Raw genomic sequence first — 24,792 nt, 5'->3', positions numbered from 1 at the left:
TTACTTTGTGGTAAGTCATTCAAACAACTCACCAAGATTTTTTTTGTGTACCGGTTTCGAGACGTACCCATCTCTTCATTAGGACAATCACTACGACAGCATGCAAACAATAACTACACGTCACTACCATAGCACTATTAACACACTTAAAACTACATTAAATGTTGATAATAACCGAATTTGGTCAACCTGAGGATCAACATGCACTAGGGACTCGGAACAAACATGCACTATCGGTCTGACATGCACTAAAGATGTTAGTCAAAGTACGTCAGGTTTATATAGGTTAAAGGAGTGGCCGGTTTATATAGTTAAAGGAATGCCATGTTACTTTAGAACTTCCATGAATTTCAGTTTGATCAGTGGAGTCATAGTGATGTCGAGGGTTGACTAAAGTTATTTCTGTTTCCAGATCGCTGTTCTCTGCAAACGGACTGTGCATCGTGTGTACAGACCTCCTATTCTTGTGTTTGGTGTCCGCAAGGTGTGTGCATGTCCCAGCGGTGTAGCAGCTCCAACTATCATTCATCTCAGAGAAAGGTAAATGTTGGTTTATGGACGGTTACAACCATCGTCAATAGATAGCAACGAAGAGTTAGACTAATCCTAACTGTGTGTGCAATGATGACCCTTGAATGTTGAACTTAAACATCTAGAAATATCTTCTTCTTCCTGGCTCCATCCCGACTTATCGTCTTTGTAGACTTATGTATTAATTTTAAATCAAACACAGATTTTTTTGTAGACTGTTGGGGTCTTTTGTCAACGTCAAGTAGGCCATGCCTTTGAATCATGTTTTCTTTCTGCAGCATCCATGAATTCTTTGGTCTTCCTCTAGATGGCTTTCAAGGAAGATCCATGGCGACTGACTGGTTCACAACATGTTCAGGTTCTCTGCGTCCTATATGCCCGTACCATCTCAATTGCCTTTCCTCTACCTTACTACATATTGATGTCTATTACACCCAGGCTTTCACGAATGGGTGAACTCTTTATTTTGTCTCTAAGGGACTTCCAGCTGACCATATAAGCATTTCAGCAGTTTCTAGTTGCCTAGAGCAGGTGTCATACGCATCGTCCAGCATCCGGATCCATAGAGAAGTGCGGGTCTGACAATTGTTTGGTAGTCTTTTTTATTTTTATTTTAGGAAAACCATCAAGCTACAAATCGTAGTCGTACAGGAGAAAGTGACCAACTAACAAAACGTAAAATGTTCAGGAGGGCCATTTAAATCACTCTTGCTTGGCAAGAAAATAAACATCAATGCAGTTAGTCATTTTTTACAAGTCAATATATTGTACTTCCATGTTTAAATTCATTTGGGATTTTTTCAGGGTAATATTAAGCTAGTAAGATATCAAATAGTCAATGATCACGTTTTTGTAAAAAAATGCACATGACCACTTTCTTCTGTATGATAATATTGTGCATTATTCAAAGGGCAAGCGCCGCATACTACTGTGGTTCTTAATTTTATTTTCTTCCTCAAGATACATGTTTATTTCCAGACGATAACGTCCCTGGAGGAGTGTCCGGTGGCGGGGGGCGCGGGGGGCGCGGCGTGCTCCTTGCTGCACTCGTGCCGCTCCTGCCTCGGGGCTAGCGCCTCCGCCCTGGTGCCCGGCTCCCGCGGGCCCCACTCCTGCCACTGGGACCTGGACGCGGCCAAGTGCACCCAGCACACCGCCGGTACACCCAAGCATCCTATACTATCCTGTGAATGCTGGGAACAAAGTGAATGGTGCACTGAAATCAGTTATAGCAAATAAAAACCTATCAGCAGAAGCTAAACTGGCAGTGCACAACGGAGTCCTGGTTCCAACTCTAATGTATTTAAGTGAAACATGGAGTTGGCAAAAGAAGGATGAAAGTAGACTGAATGCAGTCAAAATGCGATCTCTCAGAAGAATGAGCGACAAAACGATGTAAAATAGATGTTCGAATAGTGAAATAAGGAAGGAATGCAAAGCTGAGATGAGCATTATCGATAAAATTAAGAAACGTGTGTTGAGATGGTTTGGACATGTAGAACGAATGAGTGAGGAAAGAACAGTAAAACACATTTATGAGGCGAATGTAATTGGGAAAAGAAGCAGAGGAATGGGTTCTCCTCTTTCGCCAGTATTAGCTGATATGTTCCTTAATGATTTTGAGACAGAATTATTAAATTCTAATCATCCTATTGTAAAAACATGTATTTTTAGATGGTTTAGGTACGTTGATGACATTTTTTGTATTTTTATTGGGACTGATAGACAATTAGATTCATTCCTTACCCACATCAACACTTTACATAATAATATTAAATTTACCATGGAAAAAAATGACAATAATACCCTAAATTTTCTTGATTTATCGATTAAAGTTATAAATAATAAATTAGATTTTAATATATATCGTAAACCAACACACACTGACACAGTCATTCCAGCTGATTCCATTCATCCCATTTCACATAAAATGGCCAGTTTCCATTCATTATTAAATAGACTAATTAATATCCCCCTCAGTAACTCAAATTATAATCGTGAATTAAACACAATTAAACTAATAGCAAAAAACAACGGGTATAATAGCGCGCTAATAGATAAAATGTTAAAAAATAAAATTAAAAATAATTTTACCAAAAAATACATATATTCAGCACCTAATAATGATTCAATAAAAAATAAATCTTGGCGAAAAATTTTATATACGGGTTCAATAACTAAAAATATTTCGAAAATCTTACCCTCCCATATCCAACCTGCATATTATACAAATAATAATTTACATAAAATCCTCGATAACTCAAAATCTAAAATTGATTTATTACAAAAAAGTGGTGTTTATGAAATTTCGTGTGGAGATTGTGATAAAAAATATATTGGCCAAACTGCGAGAAATTTAAAGATTAGAATTAAAGAACATCAAAGCGGTCTTGTTAGTAATTATTTTTCGGAATTTGCAAATCATATAATAGATACTAATCACTCATTTCACTCCCATAAATTAAAATTATTACACCTTGTTCCATATAAAGGCCAAATTATGAATTATCTTGAAAATTTAGAAATACAAAAAAACCTGAATTCTAATAATAATTTATTAAATAATATATTGTTTCAAAATTCTTCGCCATTGCTTTCAATTTTTCCTTTGTTTTCAAACTCCGTTCCTTGACTAACCCCTTCCCCTTACTTTCCCCCTATCCTTATTTATAGAACAATTTTATATTTTATATTTTAGTTATTATACAGACCTGAATGATGGAAGTTTAGCTTCTGAAACATGTAGTCTATAATTAAACTCAAGTGGTAAAAAACGAAGTGTTTTCTTTAATTATTGAAGCAGAGGAAGACCGAGAAAAACGTGGCACAATCAGGTATGCCAAATACTTGAAAGTGGTCAAGTTAGAAGTCGTAACAATCGGCGGGTATGTATGAGGAGATGCATGAACGTGGAAGAGGCAAAGAATGTTTGCAAAGACAGAGTGGTGTGGCGTTCTGGTTAGTTAGTTAGTTAGTTAGTTTTAGCAGTGAGTGATGTGGGTGTGTGGTTGTGTTGCAGCGTCAGCGGTGGCCGAGGCCGTGGTGGAGGGCGGCGCGGGCGGCGTGTGCAGCGCCGGGTGCTGGGAGCTGTCCTCGTGCTCCAACTGCACGCAGGAGGAGTGCATCTGGTGCCAGAACCAGGCGCGCTGCGTGGACAAGAACGCCTACACGGCCTCCTTCCCCTACGGGCAGTGCCGCGAGTGGACCACCGTCATCGGGCGCTGCCGGAACCCCCACGCCGCCAGTGAGTGTCCCTCCCCCTCTTACTAGCCACATTAGTGCACATTAGCTGGTCTCCCGGCTTGGAACTATACAGCTGCCGCAGCTTCACCTTATGTTTAAATAGATTCATTAATAGATTTGGCATTTAATTTGTAGAGCTTATTTTAATTTATGTATTGAATGTTAAATCAAACACTGATTTTTTGAGACTACTAAGTTGTATTTTATTGTTTAAAAAAAACATAAAAATTTTGTGACAATTGTTTCGACTAGTTATGACATTTTTAAATGAATGTCCATTCGTTTAAAAATGCCATAAGCAAAATTCACAAATTTTAGTTTAAAAAAAAAAAAACTTAGTATACTCAAAAAATCAGTGTTTGATTTAACATTCAAAACATAAATTAAATGGATTCCTCTGGATTTACTCATAAAGGCAAGGTTCAATAAGCAGATATAGTTGAGCAGGGATACCGCCCTCCCAATTGGCATTTCCATCAGCAGGTTGGTTCTACCGATTGGGTGACAAAACAACTTGACCTCCCGAAACCTGAGATAGCTATCGGGATCATAGAGATTGATTCTCTCTCCAGTACGACTGGGTTTACCGCCACCCCGCGGATTAGATGGAAAAAATGTGTGGCCCTTCTTTTCCCCAGACCATTAAATCTGAGCATGCCCAGAATAAAGTCTGAAGGGAACAAGCATGGATAGATTCCATACTCCCTCATGTAGAGATATCTCAGAAATTTCCTCTGAATATGCTCCAGATAGGAAACCTTCCGGACCTTGATATCAGTCAGCAACTGTCTCCCTGCTCTTGCTCTTTGGAGCACATTTTTGTTGCTGTCATGAAATGCGTAGCATTCTACGATGTAGCCATATTTCGAATACCTCCAGTTGGTTCATAGTGGCTTTGAGGGTCCACGATTCAACCCCGTACTGACCAGACATAACACCTAACCATTCTCTACCTAGGGTTCAGATTGAGGGTGTCATTGCAGAATATATTTCTCATCTTATTAAAAACTGTACGAGCGGCCTCTATACTGCACTTTACTTCGGTTTCTGGCTCCATATTATTATTAGTCACTATTAGCCAAAAAGCCAAATATGCCCATAACAATCTTCTTCTTCTTCTTTTGTAGATCCTAGGGATCTGTTTGTGCCTCTGCATGTCGCTCTTGGGATGTTGACTCCCAGCTGTCTTTCCATCTTTTCGGATGTCTGCCTGGGGGTCTGCGTTCTTCAGGGTTGCCTTGGAGGGCGATACGTAGAAGTCTGTCTTCTGACATTCTGTTTATATGTTCCTTCCAGTATCGCCTTCGCTGTTGTCTCCACCTCACGATATCCTCCGTCTTACACATGCTCCGGATGTCGGTATTTCTTACTCGGTCTCGCAATGTGTTTCCGGTTAAGGATCGGAGATTTTGTTTTGGTTAAGTTGAGATTTTGTTCTGGTCTGCTCTTGCCTCAATCCCATAAGTGGCTATTGGTCGAACACATCGTAGTCGTACAGGAGAAAGTGACCAACTAGCGAAGTATGAATAGTTCAGAAGGGTCATTTAAGTCACTTTTGTTTGGCAAGAAAATAAACATCAATGCAGTTTGTCATTTTTAGCAAGTCAATATTTTATACTTCCAAGTTTAAAATCGCTTTGGGATTTTTTCAGGGCAATATTAAGCTAGTAAGATATTAAATAGTCAATGATCACGTTTTTGTAAGCAAATGCACTTGGTTACTTTCTCACTATGACATGTTTTGTATATTTTCATTTTACTTTCTATTCTCATGTGTTTGTTCCTCTCATCGTTATGGATAATTCATTGTTATAGATAATTTGTCATTGACTTTGCAGCGGCAGTGCAGAGCGCGGGTGCGGAGCCGTGCGCGGCGTACGCGTCCTGCAGCAGCTGCCGCGAGGAGCCGGCGTGCGGCTGGTGCGACGACGGCAGCCGCACCGGCCTGGGGGCCTGTCTGGCAGGCGGCGCCGCGCAGCCCAACCCGCCCCGGCCCTGCAAGCACTGGCACTTCACGCACTGTCCCGGGTGACTACGCTACCTCTATATTAGTCACTGCGAGTTGTATATACTGGCCTTACAATGTCGGATTTGTCAAATAGTGATGTTGAAAGTGATTGTCAAACCTCGAAAAGGAAAAGAAATGGTTGTTGTACTCAAATAGTAATATGTAGTGACAATGAAATAAGAATGTTTACCAATCAGAGAATGCACATCGATAGTAAAAACTCCAATGAGGAGCCAATTTTTAATTCATGTTTCACTTAGTAAATACCACTATTTCTTAAAATCTACTGTGGCACGTGTTTCGATGCATACCGCATCATTTTCAAATACCGTATATCATACGGTGTTTAAAAATGATGCGGAATGCATCGAAACACGTGTCACAGGAGATTTTAAGAAATAGTGGTATTTACTAAGTAAAACATTAATTGAAAATTGATAGATTTTACCACGAAGTGACTGCGGAATCAATTAATGAAATGAGCCAATTTCATACAACTTCGACATATTCTTGTGAATGAAAATTTTCTGTTTTTTTCTCAATTGCATTTATTTTTTAAATAAATTTAAGTATGTTTATTATTAAATGATCTTTCATTTGAGTAGATTGATATGTTCTCCACCAATATCACAAAAAAACTGATGATCGGTCAATATTTAAGAAAAATATTACTCATTTTGTACTCATCTAATAAAAGGATTATTTAAAAAAAAAAATCATCAGCAATTTCAGCATGCAAAAAAGATCTCCGTAACAAAATGGTTAAAATCCATTGCTTTATTTATTTCATTTCTGGCACCACAACATGTATATACAACATAGGTTAATGTGAGGTGATCTGGCACCACAATTTTGATGACATTGTTTGACATGAGGTGATCTGGCCCACAATTTAGACAACATAGGTTGATGTGAAGTGATCTGGCCCACAATTTAGACAACATTGGTTGATGTGAAGTGATATGGCATCACAATTTAGATGACATTGGTTGACATGAGGTGATCTGGCCCACAATTTAGACAACATTGGCTGATGTGAGGTGATCTGGCATCGCAATTTGGACAACATTGGTTGATGTGAGGTGATCTGGCACCACAATTTAGACAACATTGGTTGATGTGAGGTGATCTGGCATCACAATTTAGACAACACCGTTTGACGTGAGGTGGTTGTGTTTACAGATGCCAGTGTAATGGGCACTCCACGTGTGCCGAGGGCAGCAACACGTGCATCCAGCCGTGCGGGAACCTCACTATGGGGGCGCATTGCGAGCGCTGCTCTCCTGGCTACTGGGGGAATCCCCTTAACGGGGGTCGCTGCCAACGTGAGTACCAGATTTATTTTGGTGCCCCGCATGACGCTAGTACCACGTGACTTAAAATGCGTCATTGACGATGCGTGTGTTATTGCGTGGAAAATTTTCCATGTTTAGTGACATCCATACAGTGAATATACAAGATCTACAGAATTGGGGGTCAATTCAAATCGATCTGTTTTCGTTTGGACACTCTATATATAACCGACGACCAACTTCATAATATCGACCTAGACGGATCTAACAGGGGGATTGAAATCCCTCATAAATTAATTTTAATTTCATAACTTTAGTATTATAAGAACTATTTTCTTTTAAATATTTGATTGTAATTTATATTTGAAACAAAATTGAAAAAACTTTGTGATTTTCCATTTTATAATTAAAATATAAGACTGATTTATTAGTTTTAATCAGTCTCGAAAAAGATGCAGTTAGCTTCGAAACCAGTAGACATTATAATTAAGTTATAATAAAATATTGAAAGTGATTTTAAAACAAAGTTATATTTTTAAATAGCTACTTTTTTCATATTTTTCGTAGTCTTAAAATAATATTAAGGAAAATTTTAAAGTTAACCAACTTTGTTTCAACCCTTATCCGCACCCCAATGAAACATAGGGCACTGCATCATATAAACGCAGTGTTTTGTTGATCGTTAACACATGAAGGAAAGGTGATCAGCCCTCCGCTTCAGGTACTAGTCCAGGGATTCGATTCCAATATTGAACAAATATTAGAGTGAAAAAATCACTTATGTCTATTTGACCCCCCCCCTGGGAATTGAACCCGGGACCTCCAAAACGGTAGCCGAGCCTGCTGACCATTACACTACGGAGGCGGACTTTAACTTTGCAGTAGATGTAATTCTCCGTAAATCAGTACTTGACATCCATGGCATCTGTCTTTGATGCCACATCTTATCTCTTGATGTATTTTTCAAACTTTGCAGCCTGCGAGTGCAACGATCAGGCCACCCTGTGTCACCCGGAGAGCGGGAAGTGCTTCTGCACCACCAAGGGGCTGGCCGGGGACCGCTGCGAGAAGTGCGACGCGACCAACCACTACCACGGGGACCCCAGCAACAAGGGTTCCTGCTACTGTGAGTATTCTGATTCCTATCTTAGTCGAGCGTCAGCGCTATGTGCTTTTTATGAGTATCCGGAATTCTACACCGAATTCTTCTTCTTTCTGTGCCACTTGTAACGAAGATCGGCGATCATCATGGCTATCTTTAATTTTGATGCTGCAGCTCGGAACAGAGTTTTGGTGCTTCTGCCAAACCATTGCCTTAGGTTTTCGGCCATGATGTCCTTCGGCGTCCTTGAGTTCTTCGCCCCTCATTCTTTCCTTGTATGATTAGGTGGAGAAGAGGATATTTTTCATTTCTCATGACGTGTCCGAAGTACATCAGCGCACTCTGCTTGATGGTTGGTAGGAGTTCCTTATTGGTATTCGTCCGTCTAGCCTAGCATTTTAATAATTGGTGAGATTCATCAATTTGGACTACTTGTGTGAAGAATGAAGTTTTACCATTGTGACATCCAATTATGACCTAATGATGGCTTTCTTTTAGTTTATTCCATATTTGTAAATAATTTGGGTAATTTATTGTTAAAAAAATTATATATAAAGATCAGCATATGCAATTTTAATCTCTTTTTTATAAATAACCAGTTTAGTTTCTCTCTCATTTTTTCTATATTATTATATTTATTTTTCTTAAGAACTATTCTCAACGCTTTATTTTGTATAATTTCTAATTTATTTAAATTTCCTTAATTTGCCAAACATAATATAATATATCTTTGATGAGATGTCAAAAAATAATATGAAAATAACTCCTGAAATTGGAGATAATCCAGATTTTTTGAACAAGTATTTGGACACACTCAAAATGCTGTGTATATAATATATTTTATATTAGTGTTAATATAAGCTAACTTAAGAAAGATTAATATATTTTTTTTAAAAAGATGAAGAATATGGAAATATTCAGCCCCGTAAATACCCAGAATTCCATATTCTTCTTCATCTTTGATGAGATATCAAAAAATACTATGAATTTTTAACCACCCTATCTTTGGGTTATTATCCAAAAAATAGGTGGAAAATCCTTAGGTTTTTTTTTCCATAAGATTTCTCGATAACAATACTTATTTACAATGTACTAGATAATTTTTTACTAACAATATACCTATTTATGACCCTTTGCAAGTCAGAGGTTCTCAACATAAGATGTTGTTGGAATTTTTGTTGTTGTAATGATTCTATTGAATATTTTTACAGATATATCTTGTATTGAATGTAATAAATCAATCAACATAGTCAGGACATATACTGCATTACTACATTGCAAAAATAGGTAGCCAGTGATATTGACTTCGAAATGCTAAACGCGCCGTATGACGAGTAGGAACAATTTGACGTATCACAAATGTTTCTGTGGTTGCGGGTATACTATTTTGTGCCTAAATGTACGGGACACGGCTTGTTGCGTTCGGGCGATAATATAGTGGACATATCGTAGTCGTACAGGAGAAAGTGACCAACTAACAGAACGTAATATGTTCAGGAGGGCCATTTAAGTCACTTTTTCTTGGCAAGAAAATAAACATCAATGCAGTTAGTCATTTTTAACAAGTCAATATATTATACTTCCAAGTTTAAAGTCTCTTTGGGATTTTTTAGGGCAACATTAAGCTAGTAAGATATCAAATAGTCAATGATCACGTTTTTGTATATAAATGCACTTGGTCACTTTCTCCTGTATGACTACGATATTACGTACGTTTGTATGGGTAGGGCAGTTAAGTATGTTCTTCAAAACTTTGTACGTCATTTTAGTTCTCTCCTCGAAATGTTGACAATATGGGACCTGTCACCGTTGCTATAGCGTCTTGAATGTGTTTTGTGCGCAGACGACCTGGCCATCGACTACCAGTTCACGTTCAACCTCTCCAAGAAGGAAGACCGGCACTTCACGCAGATCAACTTCCGCAATTCGCCTATCAAGGCGGACATCGACGCCGACTTCTCCATCACCTGCAGTGTCCTGGCCAAGATGAACATCACCATACGCACTGCCAACGGGCAGGAGAAGAGCGTCTTCCATTCCATCAACTGTACCACATTTAAGTATAGGTGAGCTGTATTTGTATATTTCAACCCTATTTTTAAAACACCAGATTTCTTCTTCTTCTTCTTCTAACCCTTATCCGCACCCCAATGGTGCATAGGGCACTGCATCGTATAGAAGCAGTGTTATCTTGATTCTTAAATACACGAAGGAAAGGTGATATGCCTTCCGCTTAGGTACCAGTCCAGGGTCATATTGAATAAATATTTGACTGAAAAATCACTAATATTTATTTCGACCTTCTTGGGAATCGAACCCGGGACCTCCAGCGCGCTAACGACTACACTATGGAGACTTACCTAGTCATTCTACTTTATGCTCGGGTTTCTTTCACAAAAATCTAACTGAAAAATCAGGTTATTTTAACACATTGTTGGCGGGCGATTTTTCATCATCCCGACCCTAATTAGTATATTAATAGGGTCATATACTAATCACAAGTAACCGCAAACACAATTCCGATCTATACAATGTTTTTTGGCGTCTCTTGGGCTCTACTTAAAGCAAGCAAATAGAGCACTTATAAGCGTCTCCCGCTCTCTACCAACAGTAAGTAAAAGACGCTTTCAAGCGTTTCCCGCAAACAATGTGTTGAAAGAGTTTACATAATTTAAAACTTGTACAGTTCAAAAGAAGAAACAAATAACCAATGTAAAAGTAAAATAAAACAAGTCTAACTATAATAATAAAAATAACAATAAAAATAAATAGATTCAATTAAATTAAATTCAATTTATTTCTTTATAGTTTACATACACATTACAAACTTAAATTTAAATCGTATACATTAACAAAAATAAAAAAATAAGCAAGAATACTATTGCTAAAGGTTTAGAAGAATCCCGCTTCGGAAAACTCCTTCAGACACATGGAACAGATCAATATCCAATGAGATATTGTTAACATACCGGTAGCTCTTCCTACAGGCATAACCATCGGCAGGCTGGTCCTGTGTATAGGAATGTGAAACAATCTATGCCGACTATCGGGAACATACAGACCAATGTTCCGGATAATTTCAGGATTATCGATCATAGATAAAATTTTATCAGTTATTGAAGAGTTTCCAATAAATTCTGATGTGTTAACGTTTTCATGAACAGAATGTTTAATCCCAAATTATCCTTCCTCAAATACAAATAAGCCTCATCATCTGAGGGCCTTCTGAAATTCCTTGATTCTGTGTCTAATTCCCTACATAAATTCAATCCTTGAGATTTTTTTTTTACATAAAAAAATTATAAATGTCTGAGAGGGTTGATGCTTGTTTCATAGCTAGTATAATGATATTTATTCTCACATACTATTCCCATCCATTTTTACGAATGAACAAGAATTTTTTTAGCGTATAGTTGATCTCCAGAACACCAACTCGTTATCAGTGTTTGGTGGATTGGAGTAATATTTTGATTGGTTTGTTTTCCAGATTTGCAAAAGCCGATCACAATTTCGGAGTTGAAGACAATGTGACACTCACTACATTCTATGTGTACGTGTACGACTTTCAACCGCCGCTTTGGATACAGATCTCGTTCTCGCAGTATCCCAAACTCAACTTGCAACAGTTCTTCATTACATTCTCATCGTGAGTATTGCGCCACTTTTTTGACTCGCAATGTTTTTGTATCAATCGATTAGTTGACAAATCCAAAGTCACGGTTTTTGAAAAAGATGAGTGTAGATCTGGATGTAAAATGGTAGTCAATGGGGAAATTTTGGAGTAGGTAGATGATTTAGTATATTTGGGAAGTGTCTTTATAAGAAATGTGTTTTTAACAAATTTCTGAGGCGAATATGGTTAGTAAGTATGACGTACAACTCATATGGTGCTTGTCCACTACTCTCGTCTGTCATTCTCTCGTTATCCATTCGCTCTACATATCCATACCAACTTTAAAAATCTTATCTTTTCAATTATCCGTTGTTCAGTCTTAGGGCGTTTGTGCACTACACGGAATTTGACCGTCCGGCAGTCCGGTTTTGAAAAATGAAAGCGACTACGACAGTTTAGCGTGATCGAATTCACGCGCAACGTGTTCACGCACCGATCAAGAGCTCCGATCCGTAAAAAGATGGACAAAAGCACAAACCGATCCAAGCTAATCGTCATTTTGAAACGCCAACTGACGTGCCGGATGGTAAAATTCCGTGTAGTGGACAAACGCCCATATAGTACATATTTGCTAACTTTTTTCATTTTCATATTTTTGATTTTTATTTTCTGCTAAAATAAAATATTTGCAGTTTATATTAGCACTTTCTTTTCAATTTCTAATATCTATTGTATTCTTGCCAGTACCCTTTTATTACGCGAGTGTTTTTGCCTAGAATTTACACTCATGAATTACATGAAATTATAGTAACTTTAAATATAAAGAATAAATCCACTCACGAGTAGGCATAGGCTATGAAACTTAAAAAGTTGAAGCCTGAGTAGGGTCATGATAAGCATTGTTGCATAAGCCGTAGTTAGGTTTCTGAGTCGCTTGGTTGTTAGGTAATTTAAAAAAAAGTGCCCTTTTATTATAACCTAAAATAAAATGTATACCCACACACAGGCCATGCCTTTGTGGGATATATTTTTTGTATTATTATATATATTTTTTGTACTTGTAATTATAATATATTTTAAAATGCAAAAGAATTTAAAATTGAAATAAGGTTGAGTGAATGTCATTAGTTAGTCGAACGAATGTGATTAGTTTTGATTGATTGAAGGCTACCACCGGGATCAGCCCTGGGTTCATCACGATTCTACATAGATGTTGGTTATATTTCTAGGTGCTTCCTGTTACTGTTGCTTGTTGCCGCGATCCTGTGGAAGATAAAACAGAAGTACGACATGTACCGCAGGAGGCAGCGCCTGTTCGTGGAGATGGAGCAAATGGCTTCCAGGCCCTTCTCACAGGTATCTTCAATTACTACTCTGTGTGAACTTACTCATCGCTCTTTTTGTTCCATACAAATGTTGCAGTCATGCTTTGACGGGATTTGTGTTGAATAGTGATGAGAATTCATAGCTGGTTTTATGTGTTTTAAAGACAAATGTGTTTGTAGTGTGTCCAAAATGAACACGCTCAAAGTGTTACGTTTTCACAAATTTGCCAATTTAAATTTACATGTATGACATTTTTTTTTACATATTAGATATTTGAAAGCATAAGTAAACTTCAACATTTTGAGTGTGTCCAAATACTTGTGATCACTTAAACCAGCCTATGACGGTCGTCAGCCCCGTAAAGGGGCAGACTTCCATATTCTTCTTCATCTTTGATGAGATGTCAAAAAATAATAAGTAAACTTCCATTCCACTAGAAGAGGGTTCGGCATTTTGTGTCCTAGCTTGGATTATGGTACCAATCTCCTTCTTTAGTTTTATCATGTATGATACCACCTCTTGTGAGAGTTCCTTATGAACTATCACGAAATGCACGTTTTGTATATCTTCATTTTTAGTTTGGTAAGTAGTTTTAATCTCCCCCATATATCCTGCTGCAGGTGATGGTGGAGATCGAGGTGCGCGAGAGAGGGGCGGGGGCGGGGGAGGGGGGCTCCCCAGGTGACCCCCCCGCGCCCTCCCCCGCCCCCGCCGCGCGCAGCAAGCGGGACTCGCCCAGCCCCATCGCCCTGGAGCCCTGCAGCGGCAGCAAGGCGGCCGTGCTGTCCCTGCTTGTCAGGTAACCCCTTACTATCCATCCCTATTCGTCGGGTAACCTTACTGTCCATCCCTATTTGTCGGGTAACCTTACTGTCCATCCCTATTTGTCGGGTAACCTTACTGTCTATCTCTACTCGTCAGGTAACCTTACTGTCCATCCCTATTTGTCGGGTAACCTTACCGTCCATCCCTTTTTGTCGGGTAACCTTTCTGTCCCTACTCGTCCTACTACTACTTGGATAATTCCTTCTTTTCTACCTTTGAAATGAGGCCAGCACAGGAGGTAAAAATATCCTTCCTGCCTTTAAGCATCATTAACGGGTAGAAATATCTTTCCTGCCCGAAGTGTGTTAAGTTCACAATAATTGACCCTATATTTATATACCTCTCAGATCATGGTCTATAACTTTAGTCTTCCCAAGAAAGAACACTTTTCAAAGGGTGCCTGTGCACTACACGGAGTTTACTGTCCGGCAGTCTAGTTAATACAAAAAAAACGAATAATTGGCTTGTGTTTTTGTCCGTCTTTATTCAATTCGGTGCTCTTGATCGGTGCATGAACACGTTGCGCGTAAATTCAATCACGCTAAACTGTCGTAGTCGCTTTCATTTTTCAAAACCGGATTGCCGGACGATAAAATTCCGTGTAGTGCACAATCGGCTTAAGAGTTTCTGGGAATCTATGAAAGAGCTGTTACTTGATAATTCACGTAATTTGAAATCGCGTAAGTAGAGGACTTACTGTATATCATTGAGAGTGGAGAGTGCGATCTCACGCTGTTTACCTTTGCAGATTACCTACGGGCGGAGGGCGCTACACTCCGGCGGGGCAGCCGGCGGGGCTCGCGGTGGCCTCGGCGCTGGTCACCCTGGGCAGCCCCCCGCGCCCCGCCACGCCGGGGGCCGCGCACCACACGGAGGCGCGCCTCAAGCGGGGCAAGGGCCGCTCGCAGCACCCCGACACCTGCATCTGATGCTAGCCGACCAGGCTCTGAGTGCGGAACGCGAGACTTGGACTTTTAACACACTTTTCACTCGACTCTGGCCAATGCCTACACGACGGATTCTCCAGGTTTTTGGACACGTTGCGCGGGGCAATGAGGATTCAACAATCTTTAGACTAACACATTTAGCATTTGAACTTTTAACACAATTTTTACTTGACTCTGGCCAATGTCAGTTCTTTGGACACGTTGCGCATGGCAATGAGCAATAAGGATTCAACTATCTTTTTTTCTAAGGCGCATGCTCCGAATACCATGGGCAGCTAGACACACCAACGAGTCCATTGAACAGGAGTTATACTTGAATGGCTTGACTCTGGCCAGTGTCCGTACACGACAGATTCTTTAGTTCTTTTGATACGTTGGGTGTGGCCATGAGAATAACCTGGAACGACTGGTTGTGTTCGGTAGCTTGGAGGGGAAGAGAGAACGATGATCCTTCATACGATGGACTGATCAAGTTAAGACAGCAACAGGCACCTCAGTGTTTGGAGCGCTACGTGCAGCGCAGTCAAGGGATAACTGGAGAAGATTAATTGCTTTGAGAAGGGTCACAACCCTCAGTAATGAGGGCTAAGACAGAGAAGATGACACTTTTAATAGAAGTTTTAAAGGTGTCTCGGCTTGATATGAAACATGTATCATTCTTCCCTTTTTTTATAAAAGATGATGGAAGTCTGAGCATCCCAAGGATCCCAGGGCTTCAAAAAAAGGGAGAATGATATTACATGTTTTGTATCAAGTTGAGACACCTTTATGATAGACATCTCTTCCGCGGGGTGAATAATCCAATGTCCGATATAATAAATAATATTATAATTGCTAAGACTGAGGCTAGAATGCTGGAACCTTCCTTTTAAAAAAAGAAAATGACATTCGTTTTCTGAAATTAAATACATCTTAAAAAATTTTGTCTACTAACATAAAAACACAGTTATTTATCTTTGAGCATATGTATTTTTTTAATATAAATTATTGTCACGTTTATGCACTAGCATTTTTGCGTAGAATTTTCACTCATGAATTACATGAAATTATAGAATCTTTAAACATGAAGAGTAAATTCACTCATAAGTAGCTATAGGCTATAAAACACTCTCCTTATCATTCATCGTTTGCTTTGTGTAATTTTCTTTTTCTTATTATTGGTGTAAGCATTATGACCTGTTTTTAAGAGGGATTAGCCCCCTGCGGTGTCAATTCATCTCTTTGGTTGTCTGCCTGGGTGTAGTCTACCTTGTGTTTGGAGTGTCTGGATGTATCCATTCTCCTCACATGCGTATACCATTGTCTTCTTCGTTGCCTTCCCCACATAACAACATCTTTAATCTCACATATTTCTCTTATTTTGGTGTTCCTTATTCTATCAATTTGTCAATACCGGTTCGTTTTTCAGGTGATATTCTGAAACACAATATTTTTTTAAAGACAACAACTATATAGAGATGGTAATTGCTATAAAAAAATGTACAGGTTTTAAAATGCTGTTTAGTTACGTGGAACATATGTGTGCTTTTACGCACGGTTTTAAACTACTATGGTATCTAAAAACATCTTAAAGATGTGATCATAGATGTCTCAAATTCTTGTGTGCACAATGGTAGTTCATTGCATATATATAATCTTTTTTGTGGAGAGATGTATTTGATTTCGGGAGACAAGCGTCATATTACTAAAATCAATATACTTTAAACACCGATATATATAAAAGAGTATGTACGGTTGTTCCTCAGCCATACTGATTCTACTATCACTAAATACTTAAAAGCTTGACTTGCAAATATCCTTAGTTGGATTGGTAATTTTCCTTATCCCTTTATAAAAGGCTGTTAGAAACTTGTCTGTTGTTAATATTAAAAGTGGAATTGGGCCCGCCTCTACAAGAAATGAATACCAAAACATGTCACATTTTTTTTTTATCGAAATCTGATTTATAATGATTGATAGATATCACGAATGGATTTTTTTTACAATGTTTATATTCTCCATCCATTGTTTCGGCAATCACTTTGTGGTAATATCTATACATTTTTATTTAAATTTTACACGGTAAATATAAATTTCTTAAAATGTATTATGGAATTTATCTTATATTTGTGATATTAATCTATTGTGGTATTTACCAAGTAGAATTTAAATAAAAAGATTAAATTTTCATTGACTTGTCATTACAAAATCAGCCATTAAAATGTCAATATGTTGGATTATATTTATTTTAGCACTGTGTTTATTTGGAAAAGAGAATATTGTTTTTTTTTAATGAATTAGTGTTTGTTATTTTTTATATTTTGAAAATTTTAACCAAATAAATAAACAAAAGGTATTTAAAAAAAAAAATCTTATGTGAACTAAATTTTTTAATCTTCAAGATAGGTTTATCAACTAAGAATTTTTTCCTCTTAAAATTATAATTCTTTCACTTTAACGCCAGAAAAAATAGTATTTATTCACTTGTCATGGATATTGTATGTTAAATGTGATTGAATGGCTATCGATTTGTATTTTCGTAAGTCATTTTTCACTCTAATATTTCCCTGGATTGGTATCCAAAGCGCAGGGCTGATCACCATTCCTTCATGTATTTATCCATCAAGATATTGCTGCTCATATACGATGCAGTGCCCTATGCGTCATTGGGTGTGAAGGGTTAAAAGACCCATTATTCCATCTAATTGTTTCTTCCCTGAAAATGATGGAATCAAGTGTCAAAAGTTTGTAATGCTCTTATGAAGAAATTTTGTATTTAGAAAAAAAAGACAAACTATTGTGAAATAATGCCGTGTTTTGTGAGAGAAAAACTGAAGAGATTTTAAAATATGTAATTTTAATCACCTATTTTATTCAACTGATTATGTTATCATTAATGTTTTATGTGTAGTGTATGTATTATTTAATTTCTATCTTTTTGATTCTCGCATTGTAATTATGGATGGATTCTGTTTTCCGAAATTTCGCCGACGTTTTATAACTGTTACGAAAACTAGTATTTTAATTCCGGGCCTCGCTTCCATTCGGAAGTTGACATTTAACTACATGGTACATTTTGTCTGCATCCATGTGTAATGGTTAGCGTGTTTAGCTGCCATGCTGGAGGTCCCGGGTTTGTTTCCCAGAGGCGGGTGAAAATAATTATTAGTGATTTCACACTTTGATATTTATTTAACACTACCCTGGACTGGTCCCTGAAGCGCAGGAGTGATCACCTTGCCTTCATGTAAGTAACGATCAAGATAATACTGCGCCAATATTATGCAGTGCCCTATGCACCATTGGGCGCGGATAAGGGTTAGAAGAAGAAGGGAGATAACTTAAACATTCCTTTTGGATTTTTATTTCTAATCACGATATATATTTTCAGGATGTTAAAGTTATAAATTTTTAGTATAAAAATTATGAATTTGAGTTTTTAAAAGTGTAGTTTAAATTATGACTTCCGTATGGAATCGAAGTCCCGGTTATTATGTATAGATTATGCATTTATGCACTCTGAAATGATGCATCTTATGATGAGGTCTGATTTAGTGGGTAGAATTTTAAATTTATATTGTTTATTATAATTTTTTTAAGTAAAAATATTACAGGAGATGTCAGGTGAAATGGTTATGTAAAAAAATATGTACAGCTAATTTAAAAGTATGTTATGACAAATATCATGAGGAATACAATGATTAAAACACAATTTACAAATGTTCCAATCGAATATATCTTAAAAATGATATTTTAATTTAAAGTATTGAGTCATGTAAGTAATAAAAGGCTAACTCCAACATTAATTAAAAATTAACTTTTGATAATTCTTAAATTTAAAAGAATGTCTGTAATTTAAAATTTCAAAACTAATTTTACACTATTTTATATATTAAAAGCATTGTAAACTTTGTGGTATGATAATATGACACAATTTTTTAAAGTGGTATTACACAAAGTGAACGATGAATGATAAGTAGTGTTTAATTATTAATTTTACACTGTCTATATTAAAAATTTCAGACATTTCAAAGTGGAATATTATTTTTGTAAAAAAAATCGATATGCGTTATTTTAAACCTTTTACCTGGAAGTCCTCTCGATGTTTTGTGATATATTTGAAATAGTTTGGTCTAATGATATGTAATTAATACCCCATCTGCCCATGGATGATTTTTTGTATTTGATATCAGTATTGTATTTATTTGAAATGTCATTAAAATCTGCTTTGCGTAGATTTTAACGCGATTCACATTTTTATCGTTAGTCTGATTAGTTTGCTCACGTTTTTAGTACTCAGCATTGCATAATGTAAATTGGCGGAATACATTTATTAGATGTTCATCATATTAATTGATTTTTAAGAGCTCGTAGTAATTTTTTTTATCATTTCAAACGCGTAATCTCGGCATTCTTGACGATTTTGTCACATTCCAAAGTCGCGTTGATGCCAACACCTCGGATAGGTCATATTAAGTTACTTTGTGAAATACTCGCGTCATGCTCATCTGTATATAGCCCATCAGTTCATTCTTTATAGATCTACGCTAGTTAACACTTTCCCATGGAGTATATTCAAGCTCGATTTATGGATACTAAGCCAAACCCCATACGTGTTAGAATTTTATACTCTAGTTATGGACAATAAATACGAAAAAAGTGCATATAGGCTCGCAGAAAAATATAACAAAATACAGTATTTTGAGTGTGTCACAAATGCTGGATTTGCTACACTTTTGTCAAAATATTGTAAATTTTTGTTGAAATTGTCAAAATATTGTGAAAACCCTGGCGCCTCCTACAATTTTAAATAATTCATTACGGTTTTTTCTGCCAACATTTTTTTTTACTAAATTCAACAATAGATGTCACAGATGAAGTTTTACTCGAAAAATGCAGTTGATCTCTCCAATTGAAGGATATGTATAACTTTCAGAAATTTGATTAATATGGTTGTCAATCATGGGTAGAATGGCGAATGTCACACAGTGATCAATTAAACCATCGAATGGCAGATAGTAAGCCGTGTAAATGGCTTCCATGTTCCAACCTCAATAGACATCCATGTTGAGATATCAGTAAAGAAAATCTTGATAAAATAAAATATAATGTACAATTTTTTAAGGGTTTTTTTACTTAAAAAAAAATGTAGGCATTTTTAAATATTGATTGCTTTTTATAAGCATTTTTTGGACCGTTTTGAGAATTTTATGCATTTGAGTGCTGAAAAGTTGATTTCCAATTCATTTTGTGATTTTCTCTATTCAAAGGCTTTGTTTCGTATGCACAATCGTCTGTTAAAAGCAAAAAAGTCACATTCTTTCATCCCCCATAAAGTCAATAATAAATAACTAAACTATATAAAAAATACCTTTTAAAAAATAAAAAAATAAATAATGGAGGTGGATAAAAATAAAATAAATTGTGTCATTGGCCACTTCATCCACGAATGCGTTTCACTTTACCGCAAAATATCTACATATTATTAATTAAAAGTGTTTTCAAAATTGGTTCTCAGCATAGGAAATCCCAGTGAGTACACATTATTTTAAATTTATCCGTCATACATATCGCTCACTCCTTTCAACAATGTCATAAATCAAAAAACTCGATTCTTCAGGAAATCGTTTTTAAAGTTTAAAAATATAATGAAATGTTTTAAAAATAAATATCAAGCCACTTATTGAACTTTTTACGGTGCGACAGATCTTTTTAGGTAAAACCTGAAGGTTTTTTTCTCCATTTGAAAAATATTTAGTATTAAAAAAAAAAAAAAATTAAACAATACCTTTTCTACAAAATGAAAAAACAACACTTTCTGCCCTGTAGCGGGTAAATATTAAGTCAAAAATATGCCGCTTTTGCTGGGATATAGCACGTTTTCTGGGCATTCCGAAAACATGCACAAGTGAAAATTGACAATTTTTGATATATGCAATACAAAAAAGTCTTGGATCTGGTCTGAATATACTCTATTTTTTAAGTTGTAACTCATTTTTGTAATATTTATTATAATATGTTTATCAGAACAGTCTCATAATGTCATATTGTCTGGTTTTATTGCTGATTATTATTCTACTGATTGGCTATTGGCTGATATTCAATTCAAACTATCGCTTCGTTACTGCAAAAGAAATATATTATTAACATTTTGCCATTTAAATTTTCTCGGAATTATGTTTTAATAACTCTTACTTTCTTGAAGATCATTAATTTATAATAAACATAAGTTCTTCAAACCCTTATCCGCACCCCAAAGGTACATAGGGCACTGCGTCATATAAACACAGTGTTATCTTGATCGTTAACACATGAAGGAAAGGCGGTCAGCCCTCGGCTCAGGTAATATTGCATAAATATAATAGTGAAAAAGTCACTTATATTTATTTTACCCCCCCTGGGAATCGAACCCGGTACCTCTAGAACGGTAGTAGGTAGAATTATCTACTGAAGCTTTGATAGAGATGCCCTGAAATGAAAATTTCAACTTTCCGCCTCTCTCACTTATGAACACAATACATTTAATGCAGTGCCCTATGCACCATTGGGTTCGGGTTAGGCTCAAAGATAGAGAGAAAGAGTTGAATCTAATATTCCTATTATTTTTTGACATCTCATCAAAGATGAAGAAGAACATGGAAGTCTGTGCATTTACGGGTCTGATGACCGTCATAGGCTGGTTCAAGTGATCACTTTACACACGTGCAACATTCACCAATTCCACCCATCATTGACAACCACAGTACTCAAACTCTTGGAAGTCCCATATATATGGACCAATTTAGAAACCTTGTTCTTGAATCACTAGAACTTCACTAGAGACACCCATTGGTGATATGTAAAGAAGCTCTTTATTAAGCAGAAACTCTTATATTAGTATGTGAGGTCCAAATCCTGGATTTCATGTTCTAATATTCCTCTTCAGTGATAAATATACTGTCCATAATTTTTGGTTCGAAGTTTATTGAGATGATTATTTTTGCAGTAACGAAGAAAATAAATGATAAGATTTGTATTAAATTTAGGAATGAATACTTACTGACACATGCCTCGTACACTTTGTAATTTGTATAGTTAAACTAGGATAAAACATCTGTAAATATTATTATTAAGTTATCCTAGAATTCCGCTTATTTATTCTGTACGCATTGCGGAGGCTTACGTCCGCACCGCATTTATTAAAAACTGAACAAATTCAAATAATTATCTATTGAATGTAATTAATAATTAACATTTTATAACTCGTTATTTTTCTAGAAGGCTAGAAAACGTTTTGCGGTTCCTAACAATGCTTAAATACAGTATTCGGTTTTTGACTTTATTTGTGTGACAAAAAATATGGTAGATGAAAGTTAAAATAATAAAATAATTATTGTTTTACACAAATGTCATTTAAAATTGATAACCATCCTCACTCGTTAATGATTCTTGCATATTTTATTACGCACATATATTATTGATTGTAAAAAAATAACCAATCAAAGGTTTTTTTTTTCATTGGTACCTTCCTGACGAAAAATTAAATTAAAATTTTTGCAAATAATATTTAAGAATTTTTAGTTTTACCATATTTTTTGTGACATCCTATAAATTCAAAATTATGTACATATTTTAAATGTCGAAATTATGCATTACAGTAATCCCTCCTGCATATGACGTTGAGATAGGAACCGCGTTATTGGAGGGAAATTTATAGAAGGTTAATGTTTTTAATTTAAAAAAAAAAAAAATTAATGACTAATTTCAGTCATTACAGCTAGTTAAAATGTATAAATACAATTTAAAAAAAATTAACACACTTAAATCTTTCTTCCAATAATGCGGTACCTATCTCAACATAATGGGAGGGTTTACTATATTTTACACATAGTAAAACATTTTTTATTTGCAACAATCTGTAAATTAATATAACCATGCATAAATATATGCATATAGAATAATACATTAAATGTATGTAACGGTTAGAACCCATCAAGTGAAAACTAGTTTTTGAGAGGATTTTGATTACAATTAATCTAGATTGACAATTTTATAACAGTTGGTTAGTATAAAAATTACAGTAAACTCCCCTACAATGCAGACATAGGTAATGCCTTTATCTTAGGGAATTTCATAAGGGGTTAATGTTTTACATTGTATTTTTACATTTCAACTGGCGGAAATGACTGAAATGAGTATTTGAAATATAAATACAATTTAAAAACATTAACTTCCCTATAATGTCCCCTCCGATAACGCGGTACCTATCTCAGTGTTATAGGGAGGTTTACTGTAATATGTATATTGTTTTTTTTTTACTGCTAAATTAGTTTTTCTGTGTTAAACTTCTTCAAATACTTCAATTGATTAATTAATTAATTCAAAACTGGTTTTCATTAGAGAAAACAGGTTCTAACTGAATTCAGGTTTTGTCCATGATATATGCATATTTTAAAAATCTGCCAAATCCACTTGCAATACGATAATTTAAAATTGGATATGAATGACTGGAAAGTAAATCACATATACAATATTATAAAATTTATTGAATAATTTATTTTAAAAATATGTATGTAAATACAGAATATGTAATACTCAAATCCTGTTATCATAAGTGTGACTAACCAACAAACAAATCAATTTCAAATTAAAAACCAATGCATTTTTTGTAATTGAATATAGCCTGACATATGACTGAATTTAAAGTCGGCCAGTTTTCTATCAAGTATCTTGAAATCTGTCTTGTAACGCCTGTAGCTGTGACTAATGGTACTGGAACACTGATGATGAGAAAGACGGAAATGGGCTAATGAAGATCAATTATTTATTTAGCCAAGAGCAAAGCGACATCAATAAATTGAGTGAAGCACGATGTTTCGCTTCTTAACAGCACTGAGTATAAACACAAAGAAAACGCGTCACCAAGCCGATCACATAATACTCAGTACTGAAACTCAAAGACAAAGAGCGCGACGTATCAAGTTTAAATTATATTCTATCTGAGCACGAAAATATTGGTCCTCCACCCTTTATATACTATTTTAAAGGAGTTTCATGTGGTGGGGAAAATATTATAAAGATTTAAAAGTCAATGAACTGCGTCTTTGTGTTCTTCTCGCTTACATTTATGAATACAATCTTATAATAAAAAAATACACAAATTCTTATAAAATAAAACTTCTGCATAAACTTATTTGGTAGAAACAACGCCTTTGTAGTAAAAACAATAATTTTAAACAACATTGTCAATTTATCATGTGATATGAGAATATTATTTTTTGACATCTCATCAAAGATGAAGAAGAATATGGAAGTCTGGGCATTTACGGGGCTTACGACCGTCATAGGCTGGTTTGAGTGATCACTTTACACACGTGTAACATTCACCAATTCTACCCATTATTGACAACCACACTACTCAAATTCTTGGAAGTTCTATATATATGAACCAATTTAGAAACCTTGTTCATGAATCACTAAAACTTCACTAGAGACATCTATTGGTGAGATGTAAAGAAGCTTTTTACTAAGCAGAAACTCTTATATTAGTAGATTCTACTTAGTCCAAAAATGCAAAAAAACCTACTACAAAAAAAATGTCCCTTACTGTGTTATGAGTTTGGACAGCCGTGTTGTTTGTGGTGCCGCTGGGGCGCCTAACGAGTGGAATTAATATTTTATGTGGCGCTGTAGCTGCGCCTCTCGAGTGATAAGGGTTAAAATAATACGCATATTCTCATGCAACGTTGTATCAAAATTTCAAAGCAACTTAAATAGGAGATTTAAGATTTTCTAAGAAGACTTTTCTAGATACTTGATAGACAGTAAACCTACCAATTTTGGAAGGTAATCAGTTTTCTCTTTGGTGATTTGACTTATGCCATGATATTTATAGTAAAAATGTTTATGTAATCGCAATTCGTATATCTGCATTCTCATCTGGCATA

General features: G+C 36.0%; 1 protein-coding gene across 1 annotated transcript in view; it reads left to right on the top strand.

The window, feature by feature from the left end:
* dsd (attractin-like protein dsd) overlaps positions 1-17,247 on the top strand; it is a 44,043-nt gene extending 26,796 nt beyond the window's left edge. The window contains exons 15-25 of the mRNA XM_088267086.1: positions 413-540; positions 1,510-1,690; positions 3,551-3,775; positions 5,613-5,802; positions 6,965-7,107; positions 8,051-8,200; positions 10,020-10,242; positions 11,664-11,822; positions 13,019-13,145; positions 13,736-13,914; positions 14,689-17,247. Of these exons, the coding sequence (XP_088123212.1) occupies positions 413-540; positions 1,510-1,690; positions 3,551-3,775; positions 5,613-5,802; positions 6,965-7,107; positions 8,051-8,200; positions 10,020-10,242; positions 11,664-11,822; positions 13,019-13,145; positions 13,736-13,914; positions 14,689-14,869 (1,886 nt within the window). The 3' untranslated portion in view covers positions 14,870-17,247. The remainder of the gene's footprint in view (positions 1-412; positions 541-1,509; positions 1,691-3,550; positions 3,776-5,612; positions 5,803-6,964; positions 7,108-8,050; positions 8,201-10,019; positions 10,243-11,663; positions 11,823-13,018; positions 13,146-13,735; positions 13,915-14,688) is intronic.
* Positions 17,248-24,792: the final 7,545 nt, after the last annotated feature.

The sequence above is a fragment of the Brachycentrus maculatus genome, unplaced genomic scaffold (assembly GCF_059751285.1).
Source record: "Brachycentrus maculatus isolate JH-2025_06_01 unplaced genomic scaffold, ASM5975128v1 h1tg000281l, whole genome shotgun sequence".
NCBI lineage: Eukaryota > Metazoa > Arthropoda > Insecta > Trichoptera > Brachycentridae > Brachycentrus > Brachycentrus maculatus.
The sequence above is the reverse complement of the archived record's forward strand: the minus strand, read 5'-3'. Positions and strand labels throughout refer to the sequence as shown.